Here is a 14,118-nt window from a genome sequence, read left to right on the forward strand (position 1 = left end):
TAATAATTATTTATTTATAACTATATCCTAAAGAGTTAGCTTAGCTAGTAAAGTGATGAGATATATAGTATGTGCGTTAGGATTTAGATCCTCCGAAGTGCTCCCACTCCCACTCCCCTTGAAAATAGAAAAGAAATAACCGCGTATAAAACATCACCATAAAAGTTAAGATAAAGAATGTATTGAGAGAATGGAGATAGTGACAAATTTATTCTTTCTCCGACTTTTGGTAGGATGTTTTCTTAATAGTTTCAGAGTATTTTCTCACTCTTTAGGTAAAGAACTAATCAATTTTAGGGTGTGTGATTGCTCCTATCAACAATTGTTACTCTTTAAAATTGTTAAGGCAACATAATTATGAGCCTAACCTTCTCTCATATGTTTTTAGTTAGAATAAAATATTTTATCATATTAAGAGATAATTTGTCTCTTCCACCCACCAAAATTAGTATATCATTTTTTTAGTTTTTATAAATATTTTTGTATAAAATGATTAGATGAGATACATGTCATGATTTTTAATGGTTGAATGAGATAACTTATCTCATATGTTATTCTCTCCCATCAAAATAGCAATTCCAAGATTAGCACCTCCATATCCAGAATGCACATGATTGGTTAAAAATAAGGATGAAAACATGTCAAACCGCCTATCAGGGGCCTATTACTTGGCTAGGTCAGACCATACTTTTTTCGTAAACATGTCAGACTCATGCTTTTTGAAAAGCCTATTTACTTTAACATGTCAGACTTTAGATCATCCAAAAGGCTTATTAAGCCTAACAGGTCAGCATATTTAGTTATATTATATAATATGTTTATATTATATAATATGTTGATATTATACAATTTTAATATAAGTATTATTATTATTATATATATATATATATGAGGGGAGATCAGTTTACCCCATTTGAATTACACCAGTTACACTAAATCTTATCCCTCTATTTTTTTTAATCCAACGATCTATATTATAACTTAAAAACCACCAATACTTCTCTCATCACCCTTTCATTTACCCACTTTTATTTTTTATCTCCCAATCATATTTGCTCTACCACTCTCACCATCGTGAAAAATAAATCCAACCTATCATTCCCAAACTTTCTATTCCTCCATTGTCAAAATTCAGTACGATATTGAGGCTAACTAGTTGATGTTCATTTTAAAGGGCATGATCAATATTCATTCTTATGTGAAGCTCACAAGCTAGAAAGATATAGTTTTATTAAACATGAACAACTATTTTGATGATAGAAGCTAAACAATTTACAACACTTCTACTAATTACCAAAAACCAATTACAGAGTCACAACTCACAAACACTATTACTTGTACATTTTGTCCATTGTCTGTGTATTTTTTCCAAAACTGTTTGTATGGTTATTGTTTCCAAAATCAGTTACATAGAATCACAACACTATTACTAGGCAATTATTAGAAAAATGAGAAGGTCATCTGCGTGCATGGTTTTTGTTAATGAAGTAATGCTGCTAGCATAGCCAAAGTGAAAAGAAGTGCACTACACCTAAATGTAAACAAGTGCCCTGGTGCTAAATATAAACAAGTGCATTGTACCTAAATTTTGACTATGGAGGAATAGAAAGTTTGGGAATGATAGGTTGGATTTATTTTCCACGGTCGTGAGAGTGGTAGAGCAAATAGGATTAGGAGATAAAAAATAAAAGTGGGTAAATGAAAGGGTGATGAGAGAGGTATTTGTGGTTTTTAAGTTATAATATAGACCGTTGGATTTAAAAAAATTAGAGGGATAAAATTTAGTGTAATTGGTGTAACTCAAATGGGGTGTAAACTGATCCCCTATATATATATAAGAGATATGTTTACACCCAAGTTAAGTTACACTCAATCTCAATAATTCATTTTCTTAAATCCAATGCACCAAATGTGTGAGTGCAATAAATGAAAAGAGAGAAATCTTAAATAACTTATTGCATTCACTCATTTGGTCCATTAGATTTAAGAAAATGATTGTGATTAGGGGTGTCAATATGGGCATTGCCCGCAAAAAATGCGGGCAGGGCATAGTATTTTTGCCTGTTAGGCCATATTGCCAGGCCCGTTTGCCCGCTTTATTAGCGGGCATTTTAAATGGGCTGCCCGCGGGCATTACAGATGTCTAATGTACTGCATAGGAAATTTGAATTGACATGTGATAACTTAGCATTCACAATTGTTGTTTTTTTAATGTAAACAGGAAAATGCCCGCGAGCCGCCCGTTAGCCCATTAGCCCGTTTTAAAACGGGCAGGGCATGACTTTTTGTCCGTTAACCAATTGCGGGCATGCCCGACCCGCTTAAATTATTGCGGGCATTTGCGGGCGCGGGCTAAACGGGTCGGGCGGCCTGTTTTGACACCCCTAATTGTGATTGAGTGTAACTAGTGTAACTTAATTGAGGTGTAAACAAATCTCTTCTCTTATTTATATATATATATATATAATTTTTATATAAAAATATAACTTAATCGTTAGGTTAAAAGAGTCAAATTAAAAGTATGAATATTAGCCTATTTAAATGTATATGTAATGAGTTATTTTAATATTATATAGTATAAGAGACTTTTAAATAGGCTAACATGTCAAACTAGACTTTTAAACATGTTAGATCTAAGCTTTGAATATTTTTTTAAACACATGACGCATGCTCCTTCATACTATATAGGCTGGACCTGTTTAAGATAACTTATAGTCTGCTCTCACCCTTAGTTAAAAATATATATTTAAATTAATATTTAATTTTTAGGTATTTTTTTGACCAACTTATAGTACATCCGTATATAAAGTGACATTCATTATGATACAGAAGATGTGCTTCTGTCATACCTGATAGGCTAAGTTATGGGCTGGGTTTATGTTGAGTATGGTCATGTTAAGGGTAAGGTAATTTGGTTGGTTTAAGTTGAGTTAGCTTTCGGGTCGGATCATAGGGTTGATTGGGTTATCGGTAGAGTGTAATGGGCCCTAAGTTAGAGAACAAGAGAGAGAGAAAATTTCATTGATGAGTATTAGCTTTAGTAGGAGTGACGCAGAGTCGCTGTGATGTATCAATTGAATTTCCAAAACAGTTCGCTGAAAATTGAAGCAACTTAACACTTACTCTTCGTTTTTAACTGCAATCACTCATAGATCCAACGTTTTCATTCCATAATTTTTTTGTTGAGAAAACGATGGAAAAGATGAACAAAGCCTTCGAGAAAGTAAAGATTATGGTGGGAATGGAAGTCGAAGATGAAGAACAGCAAGCTGCGGCATTGGACGATAACAATGGTAACTTCGCCTTTATGGATGATTTCAACCGTAACTGCACTTTGTCCACCAAACAGGTATTGATCTTTCTCTCCATTTTCCATGTTGATCTGCATCTCAATTGTGTGATCTTTCACATTTTGGAAGCTAGTAGAGTATTTGATTCTCAAATCTTGCCGTTTTCCATGTTCAGAAACTGTTGATATTATGAATTTAATTAACTGTTGATTCAGAAACTGTAGGTAGTATCATAATAATAAGATTTAATTTTAATGCAGTGTAGAAAAAGTTAAAATTACAGATATGATATAATTGTTTGATGACGTGAAAAAAATCACAGTGAGTGTATTGAAATTAAAGTCATACTAGTATTTTTGAGCTGGAAGATATGGGTGTGGGAATTATTAAGTGAAATCAAGGAAATATTTGTTGGAAGATGAAATGAATCGGACGAGTGGGCTAATTTGATTAGGCTGGGAATATTTGTGAACCTTCTATGCTGATCTGAATTCTGGACCTGGTGGGTGAGGTGTATAGTAGTATGATAGAACTCTGGTATCCTATTGCTTAGTTAGGAATAGGAAAAAATTCTCATATTACAAGTGATGTTGCAGAACTTCAAGGATATGCACCTCCCAATGTACAATGGCCCCAATTCTCTTTGCAAATCAGGATAAAATCCTGGCTTAAACTCTTTGAGCAAAGCCTTTGTGAAGTTTCACCATGTCACCTAAAGGTCACCCCACACCTTAAGGTTCTTTAATTTCCAACAGAGCCACCATGTGCGAGCGAAACATCTCAAACCCTTCACAAGAGTGATCACCTATCTCTACTCTGAAATGAATATAGTACAGTTATACAGTTTTGGTAGTGCTATTGACACTACAAATTGCCTATTAACATTCCCTACTAAGATATCATTGTTTTAGTTTTTTATTTTTCAAAATTATCATTGGTGAATGAGGAGTGTGAATAAGTCATTCAGAATATCAATAGTCTCATATATAACTTTGTTACATAGTGGAGATATGCAGTCTATGAAAGGAACATTTTTTAGGTTCTTGAGAATATAGTTTGTGTTAAGGTTTCATCTTAAAATCAATTGGCAATGAGAGGAATATTGTTAGGAGTCCCACATTGAGTAGAATATCAAACTCAATGTGGTACTTAAGCCATGAGATTCTCCCACCTAATAGACTAGTCTTTTGGGTTAGGCTCTCCTCATGTGCTTAAGTCCTATTAAATATCCTAACAAATATTTAAACCATGCCTAGGAGAATGAGTTAGGCGATGTAGGACTTACTTTCTAACACTTCCCCTCTACATAAGCATGTCTGTCCCGGCAAAGGGTTACCTTTGACTCATGATGATCTTTGTTGCTTGGAAGATCCAACATTACATTCTGGTGTTTCATTGGCTTTGGGTATTAGAGTTTAAACAAAGTATACAGAGGACTTTGGGGGGCAAAATGGTGTTTCTTTTACACAAATTATTAGTTATTGTTGGGGAATGAGGATTTCTTTTGTTAGGACTTAGGGAAGACGAAAAGGACTGATTTATCAGTTTTTATTTATGTTTTCCTGAGACCCATCAAGGCAATTGAATAACTCTATGGTTAGGATATATTTAGCTGATATTTTACTTGCAATCTCTTTTTCACTACTTGCTCCTACATTTTTGAGTTTTTACTAAATTGTGCATCAACCTCCTCAACTTTTCTAATAAGCTATCTGTTTGTGACCAGAGATTATATGGTTTTGCCATATGCTTTGCTGCTGGATTAACTTTTACCCTATTGGTAAGTAGCTGCATGATTTTCTTACTAGTTTATATAAATGAAGCTTATACTACTTCTTCAGTTGAATGTGGAATATTATTCTTAAGCTTGAAATTTTCCATTATTATGGCCATACATGATTCGAGTATCTGAAAGATTTTGAGCACTTGAATTGTTTGTAATTTTTGTTCTAAAGTGTTTTGAGTGTTTGGTCTCACTACATGTTATGCAAAATTGAATATGATAATGTTTCTTTATTCTTATATGTCCATGCATTTAATGTAAATACCTATCATGTTAGTTTTACTTCCTCCTTGTCAACATGGCTGTGACAAACACAACTTGTAAATCACAAACATTGCAAAAGTAGATGCAAAATATAAATTTCAAATATATAAGTTCATATTCAAAATTTATTTGTGGCTTTGGACCAATATTAAAAGGAGGGAGTGCACGAGGTTCCTACTACTGTGGGCTATGGGAATGGTCAAATGCATGTAGCCTGACTCCTACGAGAGGAGAGGTATTTTCTATGACTAGAACCCATGACCACCAAAGTCACAAGGTAGCATCCTTACTGTCGCACTAAGGCAGGGATGCAGCAGATTTCATTTATTTATTTATTTTTAAAAGAAAATATATTAGATGAGAAGATAGAATATTACATAGAGAGGATAAGACATCCTCATGAAAACAAAAGGAAGCACCTAAAACTATTCAGAAGTGCCATGCAACAAAGCTTGCCAACCTCTCTGCTTGTCTACCAAAGAAACAACACTGAAAAGCCCATGTCCAGTGCACCAAAGGGAAGCCAAAAAAGGCACCCTATCCCAAACAAAATCAATAGACGAAAAAGAATCATTGAAAACTGTGTTGTTCCTTTCCAACCAAATACACCAAGGAATAGCAAAAGCAGAGCACTGCCACAGAATTTTGGCATCTTCACATGTGCCAAAACCTCTAAATCTAGTTAGTAGCAAAGAGTGCAAGTCCAAAGGGCATATCCATGACTCATCAAATATCCCAATTCCAAAACAATCCGTTCCAGATCGCTTTTGCTGCTGAGCAATTTAAGAAGAGACGATACCTATTTTCAGCATCTGAACCACACAACACAATTCTCCATATCCATTGCCCTTGGGACCATGGGTAAGAAACCAAGTGTAAAGTCAATCTTGGAAAACTAAATGTTGACTCTTAAGAATCAAATGCACAGCTTCCAACATTGACTTTACACTTTTGGGTTGCTTATCCATTGCCCTTGGAGCAACGGTTAGCAAAACCCTAAATAATAAACTTCTATACTTTTGTATTTTTTTAATTAGATTGGCAGTTAGAATTGAATAAATGGAATACAAATTACATACATACTATACAAGGATAATGAATGAATCTCATAATGGCTTCTCAACATTGTCTTTTAACTTGATCGGAATATAATTTATTTCACTGCCTCTATGCAAGCTTGGCTTTCAAATGTTACTGTTTTTACCTTTATGTAGCACGTTAGCTTTTTAACTGAAATTGATATTGGCAGACATGAATAAGTACTAATGTTATGGCATTATTTTCCCTCATCTTACAGTCCTTGCTTGTTTTCCTCAAACCAATCAAGTTTGCGATAACATTCACTCTTGGCAATTTGCTTTCACTTGGAAGGTATGTACCGTTTTACAGCTGTGTAATTACAGTACAGTGCTGTTTGGTTATTTTCTTTCTGTCTGCATTGCAATTTAGTTTATTACAAATAGAGATAAATACTAGCGGTCTCTAGTTTACGGCACATCAAGTCACAAGTTCCAAATATTTGGAGAAAGAATGTTGCTTATGATAATGGAAAACAGAGTTTTGGGTAGGGTAAAGGTCAATTATGCTTGTTGTCTCCTCATGTCTCTGAACACAACACTAACATGTTGTGTATAGTAACTACAACAACCGAACCTTTTCTCACTATGGCTTTAATAAAATTGACGAAATAATTTATGAGTGCAATATTTATGCACCGTCTATGTAAAAATATTATACACAGCTGGGACATGATCCACCATTTATTTTTCTTAATTTTATTTAAGAGTGAATGATGATTAAATATGAATGGTGAATGATGCAGTCTCAGTAAAAGACACTTACACTATCGGTGCATACATTTGTTTCTCATAATTTTTAGCTAAAAATGTGGAGGACCCATTTTTTGTATATTATCTTTTAAGCTCCATGTTATAACTGTTTTGAATTATTCAAATGCTAAGTGGGAGTCTTTTTTCTGGCAGCACAGCATTTCTCATAGGTCCTAAAAAGCAAGTGACAATGATGCTTGATCCTGTTCGTATCTATGCAACAGCAATATACATTGCAAGTATGATAATTGCCTTGTTTTGTGCTCTTTATGTAAGTCAAATTGCATCTATATTTGCTTCTGTTTTATTTAAAAAGAAATCTCTTCATTTAATATCTCAGTATCCCATTATTTTCCATTGAGCAGATTCATAACAAGTTGCTGACACTTCTAGCAATCATTTTGGAGTTTGGGGCACTAGTATGGTATGTCATAATTTTTCCAAAATCCTTTCATATGACTTTCTAATCCATTACTGTCAGTTAATGTTAATTCGTGATCACCCATTAACAGTTCTATGCTGTATATGCAATTTAAGTCCGTAAACATAGTGAACCTATAGAGAATTCAGACATCAATTCAATTTCAACATATGCCCTGAAGAAAAATGCGATATGGCTTGTCTACAGTACCAGACTGAAATTAGTAGAATGTTTTTACCATTTTAGTTTTCTTAAGTCCCACAGTTTGTTGGTTCCTGAAACTTGATTAAGGCCATACTCATTGTTTTGTGATGGTGGTAGGATTTGTTAGGTCATATAGTAGATACATTGGTAATTATTCTCTTCTCTAGTGCAAGCACAAATGTATGTGGACTGTAGGGGTAGATTAGGTAAAAGGAGAAATTCAAGCCAAAATGCCTAAACGTCAAGTTAGATGGTTCAGTTTTTAAGGTTGTTAAAGAACTGAATTAATAATTTTTATTGAGCTGAAAACTTCTACTCAACTAAGTTTATCGAGACTGATCTTTTTGAAGAATTTGTTGATTTCAAACATAATTTTTTTTTAAGATTTTATTATATTCATATGCACATTTAAAGGCAGTTATATAAATACATAATGAAAGGGCAGCATATTCAACAAAAAAATCAATAAATAGATACCTTGAGAAACTTTTGCATTGTGATGAAATGTTTTCCGAAGTTCTTTTGAAGTTAAACCTTTTTGTTTATGGCTAATCTCACCTTCTCTGCTGCTATACTCTGCTCAGATAAACTAATATGTTAAGAGTTTTTGTTTTTTATTTTATTTTGTTCTTTTTACTTCTAACTTGAAGCATGCAATGTTATTATCCAGTTGTTACCCATGCTTGTTTCCACTGCTTTATGTTTTAATATTTCCTCTTTCTGATATTGTGATCGACAGGTATAGCTTGAGCTACATCCCTTTTGCAAGATCCATGGTTTCAAAGATCATGGTTTCGTGCTTTGACACAGAGTTTTAGGTTATACTTTGAACTGCCTGGGTCCCCTCTTTATCCTATGCATTCCTGCAAAAGGTGTTGTGGTGCTGAAATACAATGCATGGATAGTGGTTCTCCATGCCTACCCTCCTTCTTGGAGTTTTTGTCTAGGTTCCACTTGAAGTTAAATCTTGTGCATTTGTATTGTGTTGTCTATGAAGATTTTTGTTTCTACCTAACTGTTATCCTTTTCCTTCTTCACTCTTGTCCCTTTCATTTCTTTTCAAATCCTTGCTGCTGCTTTGGGGAAGGCCGCACTCAAAGTCTGCAACCTTATATTCACAAGATGGGAGGAAAAGGGGCATTTTCGACGCTTTTGGTACTAAAATCCACATTTTTGTTTGTAATTGCTAGTGAAGATTGACAAGGTTAAAGTTATTTTGTGCTTTGCATTTTGATGTATGCCTAAGACCATATATTTGTAGTCTGTCTTTTTTCTTTGCTTTGTATAATATGGTTTTTTTCCTTTTCATTTTTTGTCAAATATGACTTTAGGAGTCGATATAATATCTCAATATTAATGTACGAAAGGAAATGCCTTTTTTAATGACAATAAAAAGTTCTCCATTTTAGGTCCTACAATATCATATATGTATAGTTTTGGGAGAGCATTAGGAACTCAAGAACCAAATTTTTGTCAACGAATCAATAGCTTCTTTGTTGCATCAACTTTAATGATCAATAATAAAGGAACACGCAATTTACATATCCTCGTAACTCATAACAATGTAAATGTAATTTTATTTGATTATATAAATGAAGACGATAGTAAAACCTATGAATATGAAGCATCAACTGTATTCAAAATTTTCTAATAAAGATAGGCGATTAGCTTGAATACGGTCCATCTATCATTACCCCAGCAGTATCACATAACATGGCTCTTTGACAAAGAAAATCACATACTTGTGAAATACATGTTCATCCATCCACAACATCCCCCGAGAAAAGTGATCATGCCCATTTAGCACCTCTGCCATAAAATCACATCTCCTATGTAGAGATAAACTTCAAGAATGCAAATGCTTGAAGATGATACATCTCTCAGATATCTAGTTCATAGTTTTAGACAATCATGCATAAAACAACTCAAATAATATGATATAATTACAAAACGTTAGTCTCAATAACATAGGCATTAACATTATCCCCATGCAGTTTACTTAACACCGCAGATTTGAGACCATTTCTAACCCAAAAACAAAAACAAATTTCTCAAAAAAAATTAACTAGAGGGAACACCACATTTGCGATGCAACCACGGCAATCTTTTTTCACTCTTAAGAGATAGGAAAACCTCGCGGGCATTAGGGTGGTCCTCAAACAAATCCAAAGCAAGAAAGTAAACCCGTTCATCACCACCTTGTATCTCATCCAACATTTTAAAGCATTTGCTTATAGAGAATCGGTCCTCAGTCTTCATTATTGCATTTGCCCTCATCTTAGAAGCAGCAGCTATCTCCAGCATGGCATCCACTATAGCACCCAGCAACTTCTGGCCCTCGCTTCCCGCCACCACCAGAATTACCGGTCTGACGCTTATATCTGTCTGTCATGTTCACATCATCTCTAGAGCCTGAAGAAGCATCCCGGTCGGTGTATGTCATTGGCACTTCAAATCCAATGTGCATGATGTTCAGGTCTCAAATTCTCAATGCAATGCAAAGCATAGCATAAGGTAACATAACACATCATAGCAATCATGAAGCTATACACACAGCAAATTCCCAATTTTTTTAGCAGTACACAAAAATTCAAAAACCCCAATGAAAGGAATAACCCTAACAATAACGAATCGTATTGGAAAGTAAGTCACACATCGCCTACCTCATTATTTCGGGAATGATTTAAATATCTGTTGGGTTACTCTTCTCATTGTCAATTGGTTGGTTTTGAGATGGAACCTTAACTTGGTATCAGAGCGGGAACTCAAATTCTTTCCGGTTGTCATAGGCTAAAAGATACCTTTTATTTATGGGTCACCAACACAGCGTGAAAAATTTAGCAAAAACAACAAAATATGTAGCTGATATCAATATGTAGCTGATATAATTGAAGAAAGGCGGCCAATTTTGGAAGAAGGAGCCACTGAAGCACAACGAAATGCACATAAACAAAATAAGAAAAGAGATTGCAAAGCAATCTGTCTTCTTCATCAAGTAGTGGATAATGCCCACTTTGAAAAGATTGCAGAATCTGTAACAACAAAAGAAGTTTGGGATGTGTTGGAGAAACAATATTTTGGTGCTGCACAGTTGAAGAAGATTCAGCTACAAACTATGAGAAAACAATATGAACTTATGCTGGAAGAAAGTGAAAGTGTTGTTGATTTCTTCACTAGGATCATCACACACTAATGCAATGAAGGCTTGTGGTGAGATGATGGAAGAGACAACCATAGTTGAAAAAATTCTTAGAATTGTGGTTCCAAAATTTGACTATGTGGTTGTTGCCATTGAAGAATCAGGAAGAGTTGAAAAGATGAAGATTGAAGAGCTTCAAGGGTCCCTTGAAGCTCATGAACAAAGACTTAATGAAAGGATCTCAAATAGGTCCTCACATCAGGCTCTATAAATGCAGACATCCAAGAAATGAACCTTCTATGCAAAGAACCCAAGCAAGAATCAAGGAAGGTACTCTGATTTGAAAGGTAGCCCAAGGAAGACATATGTCAATAGCTATGATCAACCAGAACAGTCAAACATGAGAAATGTTTCTAAGCAATTCAAAGGTTTAAAGAGAAAAGTTGACAAAAAGAAGCTTAGGTGTTTCAATTGTGACAAGATTGGGCACTAGTCCTTTGAATGCTTGGCACATAACAAGAATTAGTATAAAAGAAAACAAGACTCGGAAGTGAATCTTGCTAAAGAGGAGAATGAAGAACCCGATGAAGAAGTTGTGCAACTCATGATGACAATTGATTGTAGAACCAGAGAAAGTGATACCTGGTATATTGACTCTGGTTGCTCCAATCACATGATTGGGCACAAAGAATGACTGGTGAACTTTGACTCATCCAAAAGAAATAAAGTAAAATTTGCAGACAATAGAGTGGTGATCACTGAAGGAACATGAGATATTCCTCTCAAGATGAAGAATGGCAGAATATCATACATAACTGATGTGTTATTTGTCCCTGAAATGAAAACAAATCTCATCAGTCTTGGCCAGTTACATGAAAGAGGCTTCAATATGGAGTTGAATAATGGAGTTATGGAAGTCTATGACAGTTTGAAAAGGAGAATTCTACATGCTCCATTATCAAGCAACAGGACATTCCAAGTTAAGCTAGGAATTTTGGACTCACAATGCTTGAATGCATAAACAACCTCAAATGAATCATGGTTTTGACACGTAAGGTATGATCATCTCAATTACAGAGACCTTAGATTACCAAGCACTAAGAAAATGATCATAGGTCTGCCAGAAATAAAACCTCAAAACTCAGTTTGTGGTAGTTGTCTAGCTAGTAAACAAGCTAGAACCTCAATCAGTAATCACACTCAAACCAAGGCTACTGAATTACTAAATGTTGTATATTTAGATGTATGTGGACCTTTTGAGGTTCCCTCACTAGGAGGAAACAAGTATTTTGTCTCCTTCATTGATGAGTATAGTAGGAAGATATGGATATATCTCATCAAAGTAAAGAGTGATGTATTTGATCATCTAAGGAAGTTTAAGGCCTTGGCAAAAAGACAATAAGGGAGACTATTGAAAACTTTCAGAACTGATGGAGGGGTGAGTTTACCTCAAGAGAGCTTGAAGATTTATGTGTGGAACATGAAATTATTCATGAAGTCACTGCTCCATATACTCCACAACATAATGGAGTGGTTGAGAGAATAAATATGATTGTTATGAATATGGTAAGATGTTTGTTGAACTGCAAAGACTTGCCTCATAACCTCTAGGGTGAGGTTGTGACTACAACAACCTATGTTCACAATAGATGTCCAACTCAAGCTCTTGACAAACAAGTTCATGAAGAGGTTTGGACTGGAAAGAAACAATCAGTGGAGCATCTTAGGGTGTTTGGTTCAGTCTGCTACAAGCATATTCCAGATCAAGTGAAAAATAAATTGGATGACAAGAGTGAACCAATGATTCTTGTGGGCTATAATCCAACATGATCATACAAACTCTTGAATCCTACAACTAAACATGTGGTATTTAGCAGAGATGTATACTTCGATGAAATGAGCTCATGGAAGGATTTCCTTAGTAAGCTTGAGCACAACAGGTCAGCAACCCTAGTGCCTATACAAGAAGATCAGGAAGTCATAGAAGAATTAAATCCTGATCCAAGAACAATGAGTCATGAGATCAGGGTTGCTGAAACCAGACCTACAAGAACAAGGCACATACCATTAAGGCTCAATGAATTTGAGATGTTTGTTGATGATGTAATTACAGATGAAGGTGAGTTGATTCATTTAGCACTCTTAGGATAAACTGAATCAATTACCTTCCATGAGGCACTAAAGGAGGATGTATGGTTCAAGGCAATGGAGGAATAACTCAAAGCCATCAATAAGAATGACACCTAGGAAGAGGCTGAATTATCTGATGGTAAGAAGTGTATAACAGTCAAATGAGTGTATAAAGTCAAGTTAAAACCTGATGGAAGTATCTCTAAGCACAAAGTTATACTTGTGACTAAGGGGTTCATGCAAAGGGAATGATATGACTATGTTGAAGTATTTGCACCAGTGGCCAGATTTGAGATAGTTAGATTGATTGTTGCCATTGCTAGTTGGAATGGTTGGAAGCTATGACAACTTGATGTCAAGAGTGCCTTCCTCAATGGACCTCTTGAAGAAGAAGTCTACATAACTCAACCTCCTGGATTTTAGACTTCAACAAATAAAACCAAAGTGCTAAGACTGAAGAAAGTATTGTATGGCCTGAAACAAGCTCCAAGAGCTTGGAATAGAAGGATTAACTCATTCCTAACATCCATTGGCTTCACCAAGTGCAAGGTAGAACATGGTGTCTATGTGAATCTTACTTTCACGGGTGATCTAATCCTAATTCGTCTATATGTAAATGACTTAGTCATCATAGGGAGTAGTGAAACTGAAATTCTAAAGCTAAAAGGAAAGCTCAAGGTTGAGTTTGAAATGACTTATCTTGGAGAATTAGCATACTTCCTTGGCATAGAATTTCTGAAAACAGAAAAAGGAATAATGATGCATCAAAGGGAGTACACAACAGATGTACTAGATAAGTTTCAGATGCTGAATTGCAAGCCTGCATCAACACCAGTTGAAGGAAACCATAAATTAAGTGAACATGTGTGGAAAACCCTATAGATGCAACATCTTTTAGACAAATTATTGGTTGCCTTAGGTTTATTTGCCACAGCAGGCCTGAAATAACCTATGGAGTAGGAATGATAAACAAACACATGACTAATCCTACACAATAACACATGATTGCAGCAAAGAGAATCCTTAGATACTCGAAAGGAACCTTATGCTATGAGGTA

General features: G+C 35.0%; 1 protein-coding gene and 1 pseudogene across 1 annotated transcript; one reads left to right on the forward strand and one right to left on the reverse strand.

The window, feature by feature from the left end:
• On the forward strand, positions 3,013 to 9,097 carry LOC109354901 (vesicle transport protein SFT2B). Its single transcript, XM_019597707.1, has 6 exons — positions 3,013 to 3,349; positions 5,017 to 5,070; positions 6,635 to 6,708; positions 7,320 to 7,437; positions 7,532 to 7,590; positions 8,531 to 9,097. Exons 1-6 carry the CDS (start codon positions 3,194 to 3,196, stop codon positions 8,607 to 8,609), a joined length of 540 nt encoding a protein of 179 aa, XP_019453252.1. The 5' UTR covers positions 3,013 to 3,193; the 3' UTR covers positions 8,610 to 9,097.
• LOC109354902 lies at positions 9,744 to 10,416 on the reverse strand (annotated as a pseudogene).

Source organism: Lupinus angustifolius, chromosome LG08 (genome assembly GCF_001865875.1).
Source record: "Lupinus angustifolius cultivar Tanjil chromosome LG08, LupAngTanjil_v1.0, whole genome shotgun sequence".
Lineage (NCBI taxonomy): Eukaryota > Viridiplantae > Streptophyta > Magnoliopsida > Fabales > Fabaceae > Lupinus > Lupinus angustifolius.

Excerpts from the sequence above, each read along its gene's own strand:
- LOC109354901 (XM_019597707.1), top strand. The coding sequence starts at position 3,194 with ATGGAAAAGATGAACAAAGCCTTCGAGAAAGTAAAGATTATGGTGGGA. Across the intron at positions 7,438-7,531 it reads CCTTGTTTTGTGCTCTTTAT|ATTCATAACAAGTTGCTGAC; the intron begins GTAAGTCAAATT and ends TCCATTGAGCAG. Across the intron at positions 7,591-8,530 it reads GAGTTTGGGGCACTAGTATG|GTATAGCTTGAGCTACATCC; the intron begins GTATGTCATAAT and ends TGTGATCGACAG.